The following is a 24,085-nucleotide window of genomic DNA, read 5'->3' as shown; positions in this document are numbered from 1 at the left end:
ACCTAGGTCCTTTCCTGTTTGGTATCTACTTCTCTGAAGTACAGGCTAACACAGAAGGTCTTTGGCTAACAAAGTTTGCAGATGACTGCAAACTAGGAGCCATAATCAAAACTCCTAATGATGTGGACATCCTACAAAAGGGCCTCACTGAGACAGATGCCTGGTGTCAAAGGCATGACCTCAAGCTCAATGCCAAAAAGTGCATTGTCATCCCTTTTGGTAAAAACTCTGTACCCATGAACTACCACATAGGCGGTAGTCTACTTAACACCAAAAGTGTGATAAGAGACCTTGGGACACAGGTGGACAGTAGTCTCTCCTTTGATAATCACATTGCCACAGTAGTCAGGAAATCCTTCTATGTGGCACACCTCATCACAAAAGGTTTCTCATCCAAGAAAAAAGCGATCATTGTTCCCCTCTACTCATCACTCATTAGACCCATTATAGAGTACAACGCCCCTTTTGGTATGTACCTTACAAGACATCTACAGCAACTGGAAAGGCCCCGGAAATACATCACAAAGAGGATTACCAGCATCAAACAGTTGCCCTAAGCAGACCGTCTCAAAAAACTCCAGCTTTACTCTGTCGCATATCGCCTACTCAGAGGCGATCTCTGCCTAACATACAAAGCTATGTCAAACCCAGAGCTGTTGGACATGCTCCACTTAAAGAAATCCTAATCCCTCTGAGCTACATGCTCTAGGGACCTAAACCTTTTCACCACAATAAACAGAACCTGCTGGAGGGATAGATTCCTGTCCCAGAGACTTCCCATACTCTGGAACAAACTACCTATCTATATCAAACAAAGCTCCTCATTAGCACTCTTCAAGAAAAATCTTGATGATTGGATGGGAGATAGGAAATTCACCCCGGTGATCACTTCTGTGGCTCTACTTGACAGGGGCATAGGAAAATAATTTTCTTGGGTGGCAAAAGCCACGGTACCATTTGGCTAGGCTTATATAGGCCCTAGGACCAATAGCCTAGTACCTACCTATGAACCTATATGTTTCCATAATTATGCCATCTATACCTGGAGCTTTATTATTTTTACCCTCTTTTATCATATCTGCAATTTCTTTGTAGGATATGGGTGCTTGCAGATCTAGCTTTAATTTTTCTGGTATTTTTTTATATTAGAACATTTTTCATCTAGATTTAATTGCTCAATATGTGTATTTTCTTTTTGGAAATGTTCCATATACTGATTTCTATAAGCATTAAGAATGCCACCTATATCTACAACATTTTTCCCTCTTTTCATGGAAGATGCTTATAATGTTATGAGCTTTTGACTGTATTTTGATTCTTGTGGATAAATTATGTAGATATTTGGAAGAAGTGGCCTAAGTATTAATTTTTAGTTTTTCTAAAGCTAAACTAGTTTTATGTGTTAGAATTTCAGTGTATTTACTGTTTAATTCTTCCACTTTCTTTTTCATCTCCAAATGATTTTGATTTTTTTCAGCTTTTACTGAAAACAATTAGGATAATTCAGAATAACATTCTCTGATTTTTTTATACCAAGTTAGGGTTTTACCATATATGTAAGCTTTTAATGAGTCCCATATCATTATTTTATTTATCTCTGTGGTGTAATTAATATCTAAGAAGAACTGTAATTCACATAATAACCAGGATTTTAACTCTTTAATTTTAGTTATATATGGTGTAATTCTGGAGTTAAAGATTAAAGGTTTGTACCCATTTTGAAGTTTTAGTATCAATGAACTGTCATTTGAAAAGGGGCAGGGAGTGATTGAGAAATTAATGATTTTAGAGTGTAAGTCATGGACAGAAAATATATTATCTATTCTAGTTTGGGTACCAAATATGTGATCTTGATGGGAAAACAACAAAGAGTTGGTATATTTAAAGATTGGGGGTGTGGGGGCTGCAGAGGGGCTTGACCCCTGCTTAAGCTTTCAGGTAGTTTTTTTCTGTTTTTTTTTTTTTTTTTTTTTTTTGAGTTTCAAATTTTTAAGAGTTCGAACATATGGTCTCGACCATATGGTGTTCAAACTTTTAAAAGTTTGATTATGTGATATAGACCCTCATATTTATACCTAATGTTTATTATACAATGTATTTTACTGGATATATCAGAAGTTATATTTCATTTTATGCCAGCATTTAAATAATCACTTTGTTGCTAACTTACTTAAAGCATCAAGCTTGTTTTATGTGAACATTGATGAAAGTTAGTGCATTTTAATTATCAGTGCATCCCCCTTCCTCCCATTTCCTACACATAAGGATTTTCATATCGGTCATTTCTTATTATAAAATGAGTGAAATTATAGGTTAAAAACAACAAATTCACTTATTATGATTAATGATTACACGTTCCCTTTCCATATTAATAAATTGCCATTTTTGGCATATTCTGAAAGTTTGGTGCAGCGGTAGCGTTGTCGCCTCACAGCAAGAGGGTCTCCCATTCAATTCTCGGCTGGAGCACCTTCTGTGTGGAGTTTGCATGTCCTCCTCATGGTCGAGTGGTGTTCAAAAGACATGCGTGAAAGGGCGTGCCTTTGTTGAAGGTTGGGCGTCGGGTTAGCACCTCGGCACCATAAAAATCTACTGCCAATCATTAGCAGACTGGAGTTCTGCTGTGGCGACCCCTAACCGGGAAAAGCCGAAAGAAGAAGAAGAACAACAACAACAACTGAAAGCTTTTAGATTTAAATGGTAGCATTCTATTGTATATAATCAGCAAAGGTTAAACTGAGTGATTATTGCCAATTTAATGCTATTTGTTCAGAATGTGATTGTTACATTCTGTGACATTCCTATTTCAGGCTTCTATTGTTTCCCTTTAACAACTTTGTCAGTTTGATGTCATGTATAAAACATTAGTTAAACTTGGTAACAACTTAAGTATTATGTATGGTCAGGATGGGTTACAAAACCACAATTCAAGTTAAAGCAATTATATGACTTGTTATTCACATTTACTTATATGGGAAAATCATCATGCTTCCCCTTGATGTTCAATATAGTGTATGTTATTTATAACAAGTTAAAACAGTAGTGTTATTATACACAAGCCCATGTTATTAAACTGAGTGTCTCTTGTCAATTTAATACTATTTGTTCAGAGTATGATTGTTACATTCTGTGACATTTCAAGTTCAGGCTTCTATTGTTTCTCTTGAAGAACTTTGTCAGTTTGATGTCATGTATAAAACATTTGTTACCTTGGTAACCGCTTAAGTATTATATATGGTCAAGATGGGTTACAAAAACTACAATTGAAGTTAAAGCAATTACATGACTTGTTATGCATATTTACTTATATAAGAAAATCATCATGCTTCCCCTTGATGTCCAATGTAGTGTTTGTCATTTATGACAAGTTAAGACAGTAGTGTTATTATACATAAGCCCATGTTATTAAATCCTATCTTTAATGTCTAAATTCAGCAGTCTGCTTGATCTTATATGACAATTATATATTTTATGTCTAGATTTACTAAAATCATACATTACATAACTATTGTGTGTGTTTTTTTTTTTTGGCTGTTGCTTAGTCATTTGAGAGACTACACACTGTAATGCTTATTCTTATTATTATCTCCTTCTAAGCATGTTTATACAGTCCATAGACTTTAAATTATGAGACCCTTCTAGTTTCTTATTTGTTATATTTCCATCCTTACACACATATCAGTGCTTCAAGCATGGGCAACAATGCCCATCCAGTTTTGCCAGAATACAATTCACTAGTTCATGTGGTATGTTTCCAGGCTATTCTTAAAATATCCAAACCAATATTTGTCCTGTTCCATTTTACCAGCCTGTTCCATGTTGTGGGCACTCTGAACCACTCAACACACCTTCCATTTCCACCAATATTTCCACAAAGGAAATCTGATGAATCTCTAGCACTTCCCAGTGACCCCAAACACCCCTAGAATCAGCTATCCCCATATGCCCAACACGTCCAAGCAAGCTCACCTCTCAGACCACTGCAAAGTGTACTACACAAGACCAGGTGCTATTAGTCTATCACAGTAACTCAGACTTCCACTATTATGTAAACAATTAATGTGTTTGAACCAAAATACATTTTAAATATAAAATTGTGCTTATTATTTTTTTTTATTTATTTTTTTTACCAAGAATCAACTTAATGAGCTAAACAAAGTGCTGGAAGACCATCAATATGTGTACATGTGGTTTAAAACAGCCCTTTTATTTTATATATATATATATATATATATATATATATATATATATATATATTTTTTTTTTTAAACAAAAAAACTTCATTGCCGAGAATCATCTCGGAGGCTCCTTAAGCATTATCGTCACTCTGTCTCCATTACCATAGCAACCTGGGAGCATCTGTTTCTGGTAGTGTGTCTGTGTACTGCATACCAGAGGCTCACAATGCACCTGAAGCAAAGCTTTACTTCACTGCAGCTTCAAGCATAAATTCCCTCCTTTTCAGTGAGGCAGCAGCCAGGAAAAGAATGGAGAGCAAACAGATGAAAAAAAAAACTCCCAACAAGCCACCACAACAAGAGATAACACATTCTTCCAGCCTTCCCACCTCTCACTCAACAGATGTATGAGCAAACTATTCTCAGCCAAAATATCCCAAATCACAGTTTTATCCACCCCCTTCCCGTGGATCCAGGCTAAAACACCAAATGTCTCTTCTTAATTCACAAGCATCAGTAAACCTTGATCACAACCCACAGCCCACAGCTTCCCATTGACAAAAATGGCAACATACAACAGTTGCCAGACACAGCTGCATCCAGTCACACCATGTCAGGTGTAATCAAACAGCAGTCAAAGCTATGATACCTGCCATAATTGATATTAACTATGTTTAGACAGAATAATAATGACATTTGTACTAGCTGCCAGACACAGCTGCATCCATACACACCATATCAGGATTGATCAAACAACACTCAACCATAATTGATATTAACTATGTTTAGACGGAATAATGATGACATTTGTACTAAGAGCTTGCTACTATTATTTAACCAGGATGTACATGACTTTTCTAAATCATACTTTAACTGAAGAAGGCAGTAGTCTCCATGACAGCATTTTTTTTTCAAAACACTCTACTGTTACTGCTACTATATATGATGTTAATTTGTTACATTTCAGTCTGAACTCTGATGAATGGTACCTTGTTGAATTAGTTAATTAATTACTTAAAATATTATAAGTAAAATCAATGAAAAATAAACAAGATAAGTATTCATTGAGTTCAAGTAGGGGAACAGAAACTTATATGTTTGTATTATATGTTGCTTGTTTGGCTTATATATGATGTAAAGTGTAACCCATCTCGACCTACCTTTGTTTGTGAAGAATAATTGGACTCTTTGAACATTCTGAATAAACCATTGCTGTTTCTCAGTTGTTTAAGAGCCCTCCTTTTTTTAAAATGAAAACAGATGACAAGTGATGTACCATATCAGTTGATACTTTGAGAGATGCAGTTGTAAGAGTTATTTTTTGGGACAGCTATCTTGCAATCAGTTTTTTGTTTCTTCTTTCTAGCATCAGTCCAAGGATTTGTTTCTTTTTTCCTTTTAAGAGTAGGGGCCATCCATTCCATTTCTTCTGGAATAGACACTAAGTTGCAGTTTTTGATGAATATAGTAGCTTTTTCTAAATCATTAAAGGTTCTCATTTCATTGACAAAAAGTATTTTTATCTGGGCTGGAAAGGCCAGCTGTGCTTTAACGTTGTTTTGTTTCACCAGTTTTATTATTGGCCAGGCTTTTTTCCCTTGTTCTAGTATTCTGGAAGAATAATCACTGCCATACCTTATCAGGCTTTGATTGTATTTTAAGGGTGATTTGCTCCAAGCAGATTTTAATATTAGTTCCTTGTCCAGAAATGAAAGAAATTTTATAACTATGGATCTAGGTGGAGTATTTGTTGAGTTAGAAGCAGGTTTCCTCAGTCCTCTATGTGCCTTTTCAATTCCAAATGAAAGTCCCTCTTTCAAGTCTAAAGATTCAGGAATCCAGGTTGTTAAGAATGAAATAATGTCTTCACCTTCAGTGTTTTCAGGCAGACCAAAGATCCTTGTGTTGTTTCTCCTTTCCCTGTTTTCTAAGTCATCTATTTTGTTAAGCAGCCATGTATTCTGTTTAAGCAGAGATTCTTTTTGGAATTCTTCGTCTTTGAGTCTCCCTTCAAAGTCTTTATATTTGTTATTTTTGTATGTTGTTGCTGTAATAATTCCTTAAGGGTATCAGTCTGTTTTTGAGAATTTAATTTGAGGTTTTCTAAGTCATTTTTAAGGCCATCCATCTTCAAACATAGTTCCTGTAAGGTAGATGTCATCAATTGCAATTCTTTTTTCAAAGCAGCATCTGGATGAGAATTCCTTGAGTTGTTCATATTCAGTGACTCAATATATCTCCAAGTTACTTGATAGGAAAATTTTTGTATATCTCCACCAAAATTGATATTTAAGTAAATCTATAGATTTCTGATGTTTAAACTTGAAAATAATAACATTTTCCTGTATTATTATACTAGTTTATGGAGCTCTCAAAATTCACTGCTCTCAGTTGGCCATCTAGGCTCCGCCCCCTGTACAATATTCTTGAATGTATATTTTTACATACTAGTGAAAAACACTGCAATGTTTATGTGTCCATTTCGTAAGCATTATAACTTTACTGAAGTACTTTTAGTCATCAAGAGTATTACTTCCTATTCTGAAGACATATTTGTATGTGTAGGAACAATTCAGAAGATATACCTGTATGTGTAGGGACCTTTCTGTGTCAGCACAGGTTTTGCAGAATTTTCTATCACATCTGTAGGATTTTCTACATTAAATAACCAAAATTGTCTGTAGAAATCACTGCTGGATTTAACCCAGTTTTCATATGCAAGAGTGCCTTCTTCAATTACTGCATCCTAAAAAAGAAACAATATGTTTGGTCAATGTTTGTTATAAAAAATATGGTATTTACATTCTTCCATGGTATTTATACTGCTAAAACAGGCAGTATAGTGCAATACAGTACTAACCAACAGAAACAACAGAAAAATAAGACAATTGCAAATTTGCAAGCATGTATAAAGAAAACATTGCAAATGCATAACAAATATTTTTTAAAGTTCAAGGTATACTTGGCAATCCTTTGAAATGTGGTGGCAAAATATGAGAATCACTGTGACTATCATTAAATCCTATGAGGTCTACCGTACATTAAGGCCTAAATCATGTGTGGTGAAATTCAGATCAGATACATGCTGTGCATTTTCCATAACATTGGAATGTAAAAGGTATGCATACAAACAGAGACTACTCTGCAGTGTGATAAAACTGTTATGTTTATGCAGAATTTACAATAAAAATGCATATTCATACAAACAATAATGATTTACAAATGGTGAACTATGCATATAGCATTACATCAACAACTCACCAAGGGCCACACAGTACAGAAATGTTGAGAGAGCTGACTTATATAAACATATTCATAACAGTATGGTAGCTTAGCTCACAGGGTAAGGGCTATGAATGTTAATGATGGACTGTACAATATTGTTGAATATGTATTTGTACAGGTTGCAAACTCTGTCACTCTTAGCAAATCTCTTAACCAGGCCATGCACCCAGGTCACCCCTGAAAATGGACATGTGCTTAGCCTTCTTACTAGGTTAACAGAGAAAATTAGTTAAATATTTCTATATCTATAGCTATAGCTATATATATATATATGTATATATATATATATATATATATATATATATATATATATATATATATATATATATATATATATATATATATATCTGTTTCTGTATTTGTGCACACTAAATATATTACTAGACATGTGCTGTCTTCTGCAATGGAAGTCATTCCAACTGCCGCACTGTCAAGCTACTCAGAATAACTGCACATGCAAATGAAATATAAATGCATACATACATTTAAAAACAACTTTATTTTTATGGAGATTTACCAAACATGATTATAATATCAAAGAGTAAGTATATGAAATAAATAAAATTTCCTGTTGGCAAATCTTAGCCATAACCTGCTCTTAGTATAATTGGCACATCTTGTGAGTTATAACAAATCCTTTGTCAGGAACTGGTAAAATAATATGAAAGTCGCGACTTTAAAATTCATAATTCTAATTCTGGTGGTCTAAATGGATTAAAAATAACTTTTCAAAACCATTCTGTGTTGAGAGTTTGCGCCAAAATCCCCCAGGAGGAGGGTTTATTCACTTTACTATCTAAGAGGTATTTGTTTCTCAAGCAATTGCATGTAAATATGATCCCTTCCAGTTTATCCATTGTCTTGGATACTCCATTTTTACTATTCTGATCTTTGGATAGCTGTACATTTCCCCTTTGTCACAGATCCATACTCACACTGCCCATTGAAATGGTCGGCATCCATGATATTTTCTGAAATAAAGATGAGTACTAGCATTAGACGTATTAGTCCATGCAAGAGCCAGAAGGATAGTTGGGTCTATATTAGATGAGTGACTGTTCCGATGTTCAAATCATAGATGGTCGACATCATATGATCGAACGTCGGAAAGGTTGAAGGTGAAAGTCAATGGCTTTTCACATGCAGAATAGGAAATTTTCCCTTTTTGCACTGAAGTGCTTTCTCGGAGTTGGTACATTTAAGTAGGGGGGTGTGGGGGGTGCAGGGGGGCTTCCTCCCCTTCTCAGAGTGGTAAGGTAAGTTTTTTTTTTTATTTTATTATATAGTCAATGTTTTGAACTTCACTGATGTGACTTCGCTCAAGTTTTGAAACTTTGACTATATAATATAGACCCGGATATTTTTTTACTCATAAATCAACATTCCATTGACTGCTGCATAGACTAAGAAGGCACATCATACTCTTTCTTACTGTCCATGACAATATGACATATCATGGCATGACTCAAACATGTAAGCATTTTATGGGAGCTGTTTGAAATGCTGAGACTTGTTCGTGAGGATCCTGTTAAATCAAGACTAAATGACAGATTAATTGGCCTTACATATACCAATGCAGTGATTGCCGTTACTTGAAATATTCTATTTTCTCCTAAGTATGGCAGTCTCAGAGATGCAATAACTAAGTTGATGAGGCATTGGTCCTTCACTTAAGGGCACAAAGAGTCTTGTATTCCTGGAAAAAAATTATTTTAAAGGAGAAAATGTTCAACATTTACTGTTCTCCTGTATTTTCAGTATTTTTTCATTATTTTGCGATTTGGTAGACTGATAGTTGACATTTCAATAGGAAGGCTATTTTAATTTACTATGCTGATTGTAACTCCCAGTATTCACCAAGAAAATCATAATGGCAGAACACAGTATGGCATAATAGTATGGTACATCACGTACATGCAACATCACAGCTGCTGTGCAGTCCCTTTCTAAGACAAGAACTGCTGGACTGTTTTATTATTGTAACATACATAAATGAAAGAATAGATAATACAGACAGATAGATAAGTATTTAAATGCTATTAACACTATATACGCTCTACCATGCTGACATAGCAGAGTGCATATAATGAGATAGTAAGCTACTTACCTCCCTCAGGTATGGATGCCTCATTAGGCCAAAAGGCATAGCATAACCAAAAGTCACCTCAACACTGAAAGTACCTTCCACAAACTATGAACATCAAATAGAGGATGGGGGACAGATAGTGCCGTTTAATTAAAAGGAATGGAAGGTGGATGTAGGACTATCTAAGACATAAGCATTTATTTATATTGCTCAAGGCACAAACTGTGGCAGGAGCACCCCTAAAAATGAAAGCATTATTCACCACTCAGGATTCAAGACATACAATATGAATTGTACTAGACATATCTGTTTACTTTTATTATTGTGATAGCAAGGGAGATGGATGGGTTGGGGTTGTCTAAAACATAAGCTTGTATTTGAATTAGCATATGGACAATGAGGGTCAATCCTTAACATGAGCATGACATTTTACAAAAAAGAGGTAGCCAACTTGCACAATATGTATGAAACTGGGTCTACTTCAGAAGACTGAGAAAACAAAAGACTGGATCCCAAAAGACTGAAAATGCAAAATACTGAATGATGGAATTTGCCCCTTCTCTACTGTTGTGTGATCTTAGGGTTGGTATATATAGATAGCAGGGGGTGTGGGGGTATAACCCCCACACATGAGGGGTGCAGAGGGGCTTGCCCCCTGCAATGCAAATGTGTTGAGTATTTTTTCAATTTTCAGTCTTTTGGTTTGTCACTCTTCAGAAGTAGACCCATGAAACTATACAGAAGGGGGTCTGAATGGGGAGATGATAAAATCAGCAAGCAAAGGACAGTAGTACTGCTGGAATTGAATTCATCCTCAAGTCATAGTGGGTACCTTTATTAGGTGGACCCTGTTTTTACAAAATCTCAAAAAGATGACACTAATATATAGACTTTATTTTATATAGAATATATCATGGACTGAAGTAGGTTAAAAAAAGACAGCCTGGTATACAAGTCTCAAAATAAAAAAGTGTCCTGATTCTGGTAGGTGCTCTGGTGCCAGGACTGGAAAAAATGACAGTGTAGTGTAGAGTCCTCAAGACATGGAAACATTCCTACAATGGTGGTAGGCCAGGGTCAGAGGGAGGATGCCCCCTCCCCCATTGTAGAAGAAAGTAGTCATCCACAAAAAAATTCAGGTGAATAAAGAGCAATAATGATGACAGAGTAGACTATTGAATATAAGAAAGAAATGATGCATTGTTACTATTATACAAGAAGGCCATAATTTCTGGATAGAAGATATACAAAAAGATTAAAAGAGAAATTGAGGAAAGGAAAATACTTGCACAAGGAAAACTCAAAGGCTTCAAGTGCAAATATACATAAATAAATATCAATACAACAGATTCATGAATAACATTATATAGACCAAAAAACCTTGGGCCGTTTGGAAGGAGAAGTGACTGAGAAAGTGCAAAAATATGAAGAACAAAAGATTTTTGAAAGCTTTAAAACTGAAACAGGGACACGGGAAAGAAAGAAAGATCTGATATGGTGCAATACTTACGCAAAGGAGAAAGCCAAATCAAACAATACAAGAAAAGCATCTTCAACGATATTCAAAGAAAAATACAGGCAAAGACACACAGATATAGAAAATTTCACAATACAAATAATAAGATCACAAAGAGGGAGAACAGAAGATTAGCAAAGTAGAAGTTAAACAAATAGAAGCTGAAGTTATGGAATACCTGCAAAGTGAAGGATTTAGTACAGAAAGTCTGACACAGGTTATGTCACAACATGATGGAACATGTTATAAACTATAAAGTTCTTTGCAACATACTTATTATTCTTAACGTGCTGGTACTAATATTGTACATATATAGGGTCTCTGTAATAAAATATTTGATTAGTGCAGTATTACATGCATCACAAATTAGCAAGCATGAGGCTGAATATGCAAGAGAAATATATTACATATCAGCTTACCTAAAAAAACAGTGTTAGGTTTTGAAGACATTCCCCGAGATTTACTAAACTTCCATGCAGGACTAATTTAGTTTAAGAGGAGGACGGCAGCATGCCATGCATATTAATGAAGGCTCACTGCCTGAGCTCCAAATCCTACACTGAATGTGGATGAGTAAAGGGGGCATGTCTGAGAGCAGAGCTCTCAGAATAAACATGCCCCTGCAAAGTAGAACAGAAGAAAGTGTAAATAAATGAGCGAAACCACTCATAGGTGTCCGCATATCCCCACCAACAATCCCCATGAGTTCAACAGCAACAGTACACCAAAATAAAATAAAGAAACCCTTGTATATTTTTTTTAAAACCCCGAGTACAGCTAACCGTAGGGGTGCAGGTTTACACATCACTTAGCTATGGTTAAAGCAGCAGAAAAGGCTGAAGAGGATAACAAGGAATATATATGCAAATGAAGCAGCACAGCAATAGTATAGTGGTTAGAGCATCCACCTAACAAACAGGGATTCCCAGTTTGAGTCCGACTGCAACACATATCATTTTCCATGGGGAATGTGTATATGAACATATTTTCACATCTTTATGCTATATAACCTACATTATAACATGTGAATGTGAACTGGAGTACTGCATTAAATGTTTAATTAATTCAATTTAATTAAAGTGTTAGTGTCATAATGAATAAGGCACTAGTAAGCAGGTTTAAGCAAAAATAAGTACTAGTAAGCATGTTTAAGTGCGTTTGCGTGCGTGTAAGCAGTGCCTACACACATTAAGCATAGTAGAAGCTAACTGAATTTAAGAAACTGTAATGAGAAGTTAGCATCACTGCTTACCTTCGTGCAAACCCGCACACACCCACTCACAATTGCTTAAAAGTGCTTTATTCACTCTGCATCCAGTGGCCCCTGTTCTGGTCAGCAACAAAATAGATGGCCTCTGCAAAGCTCGAGCCAAGGACCCTGCACACCACAGCCAATGTGATTTACTACTAAGTCATGGCAGATATACATAAATCTGATGTTATCACAAGCATATCATCCAGCACAGTCATGCAACAGCATAGGAAATGTATATAATTATGTAGCTGTATGTGCGTGTGTATATATAGATACAATATATATATCTATGAAGAATGAACGTCGTGACAATAAAGCATACAAAAAGAATGAGAAGGAAAACAACAGCAACTCCTGTATTAATTAGTGCTGTCATCTTATGTCATATCAAGCTGGGCAGGGGTGAGCAAATCACTGATTCACAAACCACAGGCAGGATACTACCAGTGGGAGTAACATTGTCGACCTGCTAAGTCTGCCTTACAAACAAATACAGGGTAGTCCCTGGTGGGGCTACCCAAATATTGCGAGTTGTTTGGACTTCCGACCATTACGCAAGCCAGGTCAGGTATATTCAAGGACTAAAAGGTTGGGAGAGCCTGATGATATGTGTAGGGTCCCTAATGCTGGGTAGAGGGCAATGTGTGGAGGTGTGTTATGGCTGGGATAGCAACTGGAGAATGGGTGGTTTGTGTGTATGTGGAACTCGGGTGGGGTGGAGGAACCATGGGTATGAAATATGGATCCAAGCATGTCAGGGTTGTATGGCCCAGTTCTAATTGGACCGCCTCATGGAGGTCAGCGAGTTTGTTATAAATATATATGCATATACACATACATACATCTATATGTAGAAGTACATTCCCTGTACCACATTCATTCCTTTTGCAGACATAAATAACATGACAGTGTCCCTACATACCTCAACAGTAGATAGAATAATAGGTTGTGCATAACCATAAAAATAATAGGTTCATAGGTAGGTACTAGACTATCTGCCGAAGGGCATTTATAGGCCTAGCCAAGGTGTGTCAGCTTACACTGCCCCATTTATCAATTTAATGAGCCTCTGTCAAGCAGAGCTACTGAACTGATCCCAGTATGTCCCAATCTTTGCCCCACCACCCCCAATTGTATTTGGCTTTGGCTAGACTTCTTACATTAAGAGATTGAGAGGTATGATTCCCGTGTATGTTTAGTTGTGTTGTTTAGTCTCTAAGGCTCAAGTCATGACTGAATGGAGTCATGACTCATTGGAACAGTCTGCATACTCGGTTAACAGATGTTAAATAAACATTTATTTATAGTCCATTACATAAAAGATGGTGACCCCCCTTCACTGCACTGTGGCTTATATATCCCGACTCAATTACATGCAAAATGCATGGCCTTTGTAAGAGTGCAGGCCTTACTGAGACTGTCGTGAAATGCTTGTCATCCATATATATATATTTATTTCTGTGCGACATTTGCACAATTTTGTCGGGATATAAAATTTCAAGGCAAAATAAGTTGCTGTTCTGTTTTTGTTGTATATTGCAGTACTATAGTATTAGAGTTGCGAGTAGATAGAAGGAAGGGACGAATCTGCAATAATTCAAGAGTTGTGTATTATGTTTAGAAGTTACTGCTGTTCTCAAAAAAATAAAATTTGAGGGCTTTCCCATTATGAAATATTTGAATCAGTCCTGCGATTTGCCAGCTATGTCAAAGCCAATCACTAAACGGGTCCTATTTGTAATATAATGTTACTGAACTTGTACATCATTGGTTTTCATGTGTAACATGTGCGTTATCATATAGTCTTAGTTATTAATTCATTTTAGTGCCTTGTTAACTGGAGTAAAGAAGTAATGAAGTATAGAATCTAATCTTGAAATAAAGACATGTGTGGCCCAGGTGGGACAACCCAAAAATTAGGAATAGTGTCCAATTGGTCACTCGTTTCACCAATGTTTGTGGACTGAAAGGCTGGGATGTCTGAAGATACTTGGATTGAGTCAACCCATGGAATGGGTCCAGAGGAGTAGGGAGTGGCCAATGTGTAGTTGTGTGGATACACCATGTTTCCAACTGCAGAATGGATGACTAATGTGTCAGTGAAGTGTTGGGGTGGATGTTTGGGGAACTAGAATCCATGGGCATAGGGGTATATATGCAAATGAAGCAGCACAGCAATAGTGTAGTGATTAGAGCACCCATCTAATGATCAGGCATTCCCGGTTTGAGTCCCACTGCAACACATATCATTTTCCATGTAAAATATGTATATGAACATAGTTTGACATCTTTTTGCCATATAACCTACATAATAACATGTAAATTTGAACTGAAGTACTGCATTAAATGCACATGTGAAGTGTCAGTGTCATAATGAATAAGGCATTAGCAAGCAGTTCTAAGCAAAAATAAGCAGTAGTAAGCCTGTTTAAGTGCATTTGCAGGACTAAGCATTGCCCACACAGATTAAGCAAAGTAGAAGCTAACTGAGAAACTGTAACCAGAGGTTAGCAGTGCTTACGGTCGCGCAAACCCATGCAAACCTGCTTACAACTGCTTTAAAGTGCCCTAATCACTCTGGATCCAATGGCCTATGTTCTGCCCAGCAACAAAATAAACTGCCACTGCAACGCTCAAACTCAGGAACTTGCACACTATAGCCACAGTAGTTAACCACCAGGCCATCATGGCAATAGATATGAATGAGGTATCAGCAAACTAATCCTTACCACAGGAAAGTCAAGCCAAACATGTGAACTGAATCTATGTACAGTGTGATGTTGGATGACCTGTCACAGAACATATATATGTGAAACGGAGTACTGCAGTAAGCATAGATCTGAGGTGTGATTGTAATAAAGTGTAGAATTCCCCAGGTCCCCATACAGTGTATGTACACATGAAAAATGGATACCAAACACATATATAACCTGTAATGAAGAATAAATCATTGCCAAATGGCAAATATAGTGCTAATTAACTATTAAGCAATGCTAAACGCATCACAGTACAAGTTAGTAAGTGTAAGCAATGTGTAGCGGAGCCATTTCAATCTGCCTAGTGGTATACCTCTTTAAGCAGTGCCAACCTTATGTAAGCAGGTATGCCCATAGCTTAGCCTTTTCAAAACTGGCCAATCACAGGAAAGTGTGGGAAAATGGCCGTATTTAAACCCCACAGGCGGGAATACTTCTCATACCTGGTTTCAGCTTCCCACTGCAAGCAGAATGGCTGGTGTGGGTGAAGGCACTCGATTTAGAGCGCAGCGCTGGGTCATCCAGGAGTCAAAAATCATGGTATGGCTCCTGGTAAAACACTATGATCAGAGACTACTGCAAGGCCAGTACCAGGGCTTGTCGTATAAAACGGAGGCCTGAGACAGTCTCGCCCGTTACCTCACCAGTGCCACAGGTATCCCCCTGACTGGTGAGCAGGTCAGGCACCACCATGCTGACCTGAAGTGGCAGAGGGGGGATGTACTGGAAAAGTGTATCCAGGAGTCTCGGCAGATGCCCAATGTCCCAGGACTGAGTAAGTACTCATTCTACTAAGTAGTAAATAATTGTCTAGCTTGTGTATACTATGGATAGGTGTGGCTAAATATCATTGCATTTCTCTGAAAGCTGCAGATAAGCGGGCTGCGAACCAGCAAGCCCATGATACTAGGCTGCAAAGGCTGCATAGTGAGGCAGGTTAGTAATCAGTCTGCATGTACTGTCATAACAAATAAATATAAGAGCCTTAGAAAGTGTTGTACCAGTAGAAATAAATGTGTAATAGTCTGAGAATAAAGGTATAACCCGTGGAGTGCTTCTGTTTACTCTTTTCTCATATGTTGGTGATATGTTCCATACTATAAATAGTACTGTTGTATCTTAAGCTGTGTCACCCACACCATGGTATGCAGATAAAATGGGCATGAAGTCCTGCATAACAATGTTGGAAGGGCCAAGAGGTCAGTTATATTGTACAAGTTAGGGAGACTTAGATAGAAAACAGTTTAAAGCTGTATATCAATTCCTTGATAGCACAGTGTAGTTTGATGTTAGCTATAATATTTTGTCACACAAGTCAGGGGTTTGAATCCTGGGAGTGCTAATAAGTTGTATGCATAATTATACCCCACAACTGTACAGATTTTGATACAATGTTCAGAGAGAAAGCTGTATGCATAATTACACCCAACAACCATACAGAATTTGCTAGAATGTTCAAATTGAAAGTTGTATGAATATCCATACCCCACAGCTGTTCCAATCTGTCCAGCATGCCCAGATAAATGGCCCTTATCATCAGCTTGGTACCCTGTTCCCCTGAAAATCCAGTATGATGTTCCAAGAATTGTAGGCAGCTGTCAATCACATATAACTGATATTCAAACATGTACAGTCAGAGACTGCATATGGAAACAAACCTGTCATTCTAGCACCTCACCCAAAGTGAATGACAGCAATTCTCAACATATGTTGCATTAACACCTGCAGCCTGTTACGCCTGTATGTAAGACACAGGTGATGTATATAATTATATATAAACATACCAGTGTACAATATAAGGCCATTGTGTAGTGTAATAATACATGTAAGGGAAAGACCACTGCAGTGACTAAGAATATTGTGAAAACTACAAGGATATATTAGTTGTTAATTGAACTCTCTCTCTCTCTCACCCCCACCATATGTGCATAATAACCCAATGACATTCCTCAGCTGGTATGTGTGCACTCCAACCTTTTGTTGGGAAATATGTCCTAATGGTTTATAAATATTCACATTTGTTTCTATGCATGTGCCATGTGACAATACACCCATATTGGTGGCCTATTGCCATCAATGAAACCTGCATGCTACTGTAATGGCCACTGTTGTTTCATATATGCATGTGATTTGCTTGCTCTGCAATTGTGTTAATTCTGGTGTGTTGGGTTATTGGGAATACCTATGCATGCTGCTACAACTAATCCTGAATGCTGTTGACTGTTATTAACCCATATCCATCATAAACCTGTTACAACACAGCTTGTATGGGAAGGCTGATCCCAGTGGACCCATCTGTCCCACCTCAGCTGGTCATGGCACCGGGCACCAGCACATCTGGGGCCCAGCCTGGGACTTCCTCCTCCATGGGCCCTGCACAACCTTCGGGTGGAACCGCTGCAGGGGATGGGGCTCACCCCTCCCCTCGGAGCAGGTGCGGAGGGGAACCTATCACCTGTCAACAGGTCCAGGCCGTGGGGCATAGGGAGCTCGATCTGAAGTATCGAGAGTGGCTATGCCAGCTTGAGGGCCGAGTGGCACTATTAGAGGGTGAGCCTGCACATCCTACACAGCCCCCAGCACAGCTACCTTTGGGGCCGTGAAAGTGCAGCAGTGACTACCCATGGGTGGGGACCTCAGTCCTACTGTTTCAAGTTGGGGCCTCATGGGCTTGCAACTTCTAAACACCCCTCCCCGTCCAAGGTGTTTACCCCCCACATGTGTCATATACCGGCCCTGTATGAGTCTTGTATGTCTTGTCTGTTAACCTACCCAACCTACCTCCCCAAATATACCTACTACCCCTCCCCAACATCCCACTCTCACCTGAAAAAAAGAAAGTGCAATCTGTTCCCACAAAAAAATCTTGCCCCATACATAGCTGTCCATTTCGCACACGTGTCCACTGGACACATGTAATCTGGTCTTATTGGCATCACAATGAATATATGTTGTCCTCACCCCTCTCCCAGGGGTTTGAGGGTCTAAATGTACCTGCAAATATAGTGTATATGCACAGCTGTTGCTGTAGAAGAAATGGGCAGCTATGGGCCTTTCCTATACCCTTCCTGCACATGCCTACCGGTTACAACACAGCTTGTATGGGAAGGCTGGTCCCAGTGGACCCATCTGTCCCACCTCAGCTGGTCATGGCACCGGGCACTAGCACATCTGGGGCCCAGCCTGGGACTTCCTCCTCCATGGGCCCTGCACAACCTTCGGGTGGAACCGCTGCAGGGGATGGGGCTCACCACTCCCCCTCGGAGCAGGTGCGGAGGGGAACCTATCACCTGTCAACAGGTCCAGGCCGTGGTGCATAGGGAGCTCGATCTGGAGTATCGAGAGTGGCTATGCCAGCTTGAGGGCCGAGTGACACTATTAGAGGGTGAGCCTGCGCATCCTACACAGCCCCCAGCACAGCCACCTTTGGGGCCGTGAAAGTGCAGCAGTGACTACCCATGGGTGGGGACCTCAGTCCTACTGTTTCAAGTTGGGGCCTCATGGGCTTGCAACTTCCAAACACCCCTCCCCGTCCAAGGTGTTTACCCCCCACGTGTCATATACCGGCCCTGTATACGTCTTGTGTGTCTTGTCTGTTAACCTACCCAACCTACCTCCCCAAATATACCTACTACCCCTCCCCAACATCCCACTCTCACCTGAAAAAAAGAAAGAAAGGGCAATCTGTTCCCACAAAAAAATCTTGCCCCATACATAGCTGTCCATTTCACACACGTGTCCACTGGACACATGTAATCTGGTCTTATTGGCATCACAATGAATATATGCTGTCCTCACCCCTCTCCCAGGGGTTTGAGGGTCTAAATGTACCTGCAAATATAGTGTATATGCACAGCTGTTGCTGTAGAAGAAATGGGCAGCTATGGACCTTTCCTATACCCTTCCTGCACATGCCTAGCTATTTTCCCTATTGTCTTTCCCTCTTTGTGCCCCATTTTTCACCACTTTCCTATCAACCCCTTTTTCTTTTCTTTTAAATGAATTAGCGTAGGAGTAAGCGGGTTTGCACAGGGGTAAGCCATGCCTACACAGGTTGAGAAATCTGAAGCTAACTGACTGTAAGAAAATATAAGCGGAGGTTGGCAGTGCTTACCATTGCTGAAACCCGAGCAAACACACTTACAACTGCTTAGAAGTGCCTTAATCACTCTGTAGCCAATGTTCCATGTTCTGCCCAGCAGCAAAATAAGCATCCTCTGCTAGTATCAAGCCCAAGACCCTGCACACCATAACCACAGTGATTTACCACTAAGCCATCTCAGATATACATATCCTTGATGTATTCACAAACATATCATCCAGCCCAGTCATTCAACAGTACAGAGAATTTATTCCTTGTATATGTGTGTGAGTGAATACATTCATAGGTTAGTACTAAACTAACTGCCTTGTGAGCCTAGCCAATTATCCCTTGTGAGACTCAAACCCTGCACCTTGTGCTTGTAAGGCAAACACTTTAACCATTAGGCCACCCTCCCAACCAATGGATTCTTATGGTTCACTGAACGGCAACATAACTGAAACAGATTCAGACGGGCATACTTGCGTGAAAGTGCTTTTCACCGAAAGGCACTTTTGCCTAAGTATGCCTATTGTCAAGATCGCACTACAGTGGGGATAAGGGAAAATTCCCTTTTCCCCACTGTAGTGCAACCTCAGAGTGAGAATATTTAAGTAGGGGGGGATGTTGGGGTTGCAGGGGGGCTTGCCCCCCTGCAAAAACATAAAAGTAATGTTTTATTTTTTTAAACACACTTTAACGAAAGAGCTTTTTTGGTGAAAGCGCTTTCGATAAAGTGTGTTCGGTGAGTGTGGATTAGGACTATTGAACTTTTGTTCAATAGTCCTAGATCCATATCTATATATATATATATATATATATATATATATATATATATATATATATATATATATATAAACATATAAACATGCAAATGCCTACATCTATAGATATATATATGTCCACATGTTGTTGTCTTTCGGCTTAACCTAGTTAGGGGTCGCCACAGCGGAACTCCGGTCCGCTAATGGTTGGCAGTAGATTTTCACAGTGTCAAGTTGCCAGCTCAATGCCCAATCTTCAATGAAGGCACGCCCATTCATGCATGTCTTTCAGAATGCCACTCAACCCGCGGCGAGGACATGCAGACTCCAAACAGAAGGCACTCCCCGCACACTAGTTGAGAATCGAATGGGAGAACCTCTTGCTGTGAGGCAACAATGCTACCGCTGCACCACCGTGGATTACATAAACATGTCTAAACATATATGGCAGGTTATAAATATATATATATATATATATATATATATACATACATACATACATAGGTATATACGGACATACATCTGTAGTTGATAGGGAAATAACAAAACATATATGTCCTCATGTAATGTTAGTGGGGCTGAGATGCCCCACACAATATACGTCTAGTACGAATAGGTATACCCCCCAGCCAAGCACAAGCCCCATGTAATACAGTACCAAGTGTTGCAGATCCCATAACCAGGACAAGCATGACATGGCCATCCCTAGGATACATATACACAGAAACATATATGCAGCTACAGGTATATATATATGTGTATATATATATATATATATATATATATATATATATATATATATACATATGTGTGTGTGTGTGTGTGTGTGTGTAGCCATACATATATATAGATATATATGTAACTACACATACACAAACAGCGATTTGTACAGGACTGTACATATGCAGTACATGCACACAGTATGGAGCAGCCAGTATTCCTACAGTCACCGCCTTAACAACTGGAAACTGTATGAGCCACCCATACATATGACATTCATAGCCTGCAACATATACCCATAGAGATATCAAAGGATATAACACCGCACACAGATTTGCATACATGAATGTGAACGCTTTACTTGTGAACTATGACAGTTGTATATGCCATGTCATATAGCTGTTTAGAAACTGACATCCATATGAACAGTGTAATGCAACTGTGAAACAGTTATACTAAGACAGTAGTCTGGAAAGGTTGACATATGTTGCTGTCCAGGCCGAGGCCTTCAAGTAGTACATCAGTAATGACAGACTGGTCCACAGCATACCAGACAATCAACTAGTATGTAATGCAGATGTATAGGTCAACAGCCTCTATCTACACTCTGTACACAATCCCTAGGGGGTACAGACTCCAGTTGATACAATGGGATGTATTTGTTACATAACAAGGCATACCTGACACCGTCACAATGACAATGGCAAACAGAACTTCCTGAGTGGCAGGAGGCAGTAGGCCTGCATTTACTCAAGGTGGATCGCATGGTAAACTGCATCCAGATACCTTAAGGCAGCTTATGCCAGATTCCCACACATGTTATAACAGCCTAGGTTAGTCATGGTGCACCCCCCTACACTCACTAATACTGGGCCATATACCACTGTTACATACACTGGCCTCTGGAGTGCATAAGGGTGCACATGTTTTGTGTAGGTGACACCCACACATATATGCCCTCAGCCCCAGTGTATGTGTGGGGGATACAACAGCAGTGTACTAATGGCAGTGTGATACACTCACAGCCCACTACAGAACAACCCCCAACAGCATGTTGTGCACAGCTTGGTATGCATATGGGGACAGAGGCTGGAACACAGGCATATATGTGGAACACTGTTGCCATACACTAAGCAAGGTGCTTGTGTTACAGGATAGTCTGCCACATACCCTTAGTCAGGGAATTGAGGTTAGATATAGACATGGGTGTAGGCATGTACTGGTAGCACGCAACACACACACTGCCAGTGTCATATCTGACACAGGGCTTGTATGGTGGACGGACAACACATGATAGGCATCCCTCTGCCCAGCAAGAGGTAGCCCCACAGTAGTGACCTATGCAGACAGACTGCATTCCAAGGTACACTAGTATGTACATACACACACCCTGTAACACCAGTACTATGCAAAGCATTACACAACTCTACCCTCAGTCTGTCTGTAGTCCCTGAACCTCCTACAAATATGTGTCTGCTCTGAGTGTGCATGTTCTCCTGTGAGAGGTATTACTACCTGCTGCCTGTATCACTGATGCCCACACAGAAGATGGATGTCCATCACACAGGAAATGTGAAGGAACCACGGCCACACGCTGTAGGGATTTATAGTGGATTGTTGCCATGACAGTGGTAATTCAATGTAGTACACGTGTCATTTACATATATATATATATATATATATATATATATATATATATATATATATATATATATATGGCTATCTGGATAGGTATATGTACATATATTCCCACCATATGTCCTGGTCATGGAATGTAGCTGTACCTCAGCCTCTACCGTGCCAATGTCATAGTGCAAGGGTATGTCAGGTATGTATAGCAGGTATATTACTAGATTGCTGCTACTGTCTTTGGAATTGTCTTCACAGACATGGTGTGTGTGGATGCTGAAATCTGCTTATAACATGTGTGCCATTGGCTACTGACAGACATCCTATGGAAATCATTGTAAAGTACCGCTGCTAGCATGTAATGCCCCTGTGGATTGCAGCAGAGATAATGGCCACTATATATGGAACTTTAGACACACCCTGTACAGTCCAGAGGCATACACATATTCCCTTAGTGCACCACATGTGTACCAGGCCTGACAATATGGATGTAGACAGCCATGCAGATGGGTATAACACATAATGACTGGTATACATTTTGCACCATAGGTGTTGGATTCACACACTCCTGTCTGGCTTGACACATAATGACTGCTGGTACAGCGGTGCCATGGACACATACTACCCACTAGATATAGACATACATCTGTACAGCATCCCACTGCTCTGTCTGACATACATGACGTTTAAGGTAGGCCCGGCAGCAGTACATCTGGCAAGTATCTGCACATGACATCCCACTGGTTAAGGACAGTAAGCTGCTAGGCATGTAATAATACACTGTGCAGGCTACAGGCAAACTGGCTCAACACTGGTCTACATCTCGTATGGGGAATGCACATGTACCTGCATATATATAGCAGGCTCAACAGCCATGTCACAGCACAGAGTAGGATACACCTGTGTGACAGTGCATAACCACAACCAATGTGAACACAGCCACAGCCACATATGGTAGGCTAGCATAATATTACAGTATATGAACTATTTATTCTACACCATCCTCATATGTGCCACTCAAAAAATGTCCCTACATATTCTGTGCTGCTACACAGTTTGGTCTGATGGCTGTCTTGTGGTATGGGACATGTGTGTGTATGGCCCTACAAACATGTACGGCAAAATGGTACCATACAGTGGGGCAGCATATAACATCTGATAGAAGGGGAGCTAGGACAATGACATCTACCATAGTCTGTACACAGGCTAAGGTACATATTAACAATACACATGCTGCCGACATTCACCATCACTACACAGACCTCAGTACTGTACAAACATCCACAGAATGTCCAGATTATGTCACAAAGTATAACCCCTACTGCACATGACATGTGTAGCACTCTGATATATCACTGGCTTGTTATCAGATTTGATGACACTATTTATGGCGTACAGCACATATGCACCACTTCATGCACGCCATATGTACAAATGTTGGCAGTGGTGTGGCTGACAGCACATACACAGGGCTAGTATAAACATGTTGCTGTAATAACCTTGTATATTTTCCATTGTAACGGTGTTTGTTGCAACATATGTCCTATGAGGGATATGACGTCAGTAACTGTCATGGGCCTTCACCATCTACAGACTGCAATCCACACACTACCATCTGCATTCCACAGAGAGATGCTCTGTGGCTAACACATGAAACCATAGGCACAACACTGTCCAGTCTGCAGATAACCTTGCAGATGGGGATACCTCATATACATGGAACTGATATGGCAGGTATTACTACATGTACGACAGACATATCCAGACAAACACTGTTAAACCAACATTACTCCAAATGCAGTATAGCAGCACTTA

At 39.3% G+C, this 24,085-nt stretch overlaps 1 protein-coding gene across 1 annotated transcript in view; it reads right to left on the bottom strand.

The window, feature by feature from the left end:
- Nucleotides 1-24,085, bottom strand: part of CD36 (CD36 molecule) — a 524,084-nt gene that overhangs the window by 457,403 nt on the left and 42,596 nt on the right. Inside the window, exon 3 of the mRNA XM_044087262.1 lies at nt 6,764-6,924. Within this exon, the coding sequence (XP_043943197.1) occupies nt 6,764-6,924 (161 nt within the window). The remainder of the gene's footprint in view (nt 1-6,763; nt 6,925-24,085) is intronic.

The sequence above is a fragment of the Protopterus annectens genome, chromosome 11.part0 (assembly GCF_019279795.1).
Source record: "Protopterus annectens isolate FY-2018-M chromosome 11.part0, PAN1.0, whole genome shotgun sequence".
Lineage (NCBI taxonomy): Eukaryota > Metazoa > Chordata > Ceratodontiformes > Protopteridae > Protopterus > Protopterus annectens.
This window is presented reverse-complemented; position numbering and strand designations above follow the sequence as displayed.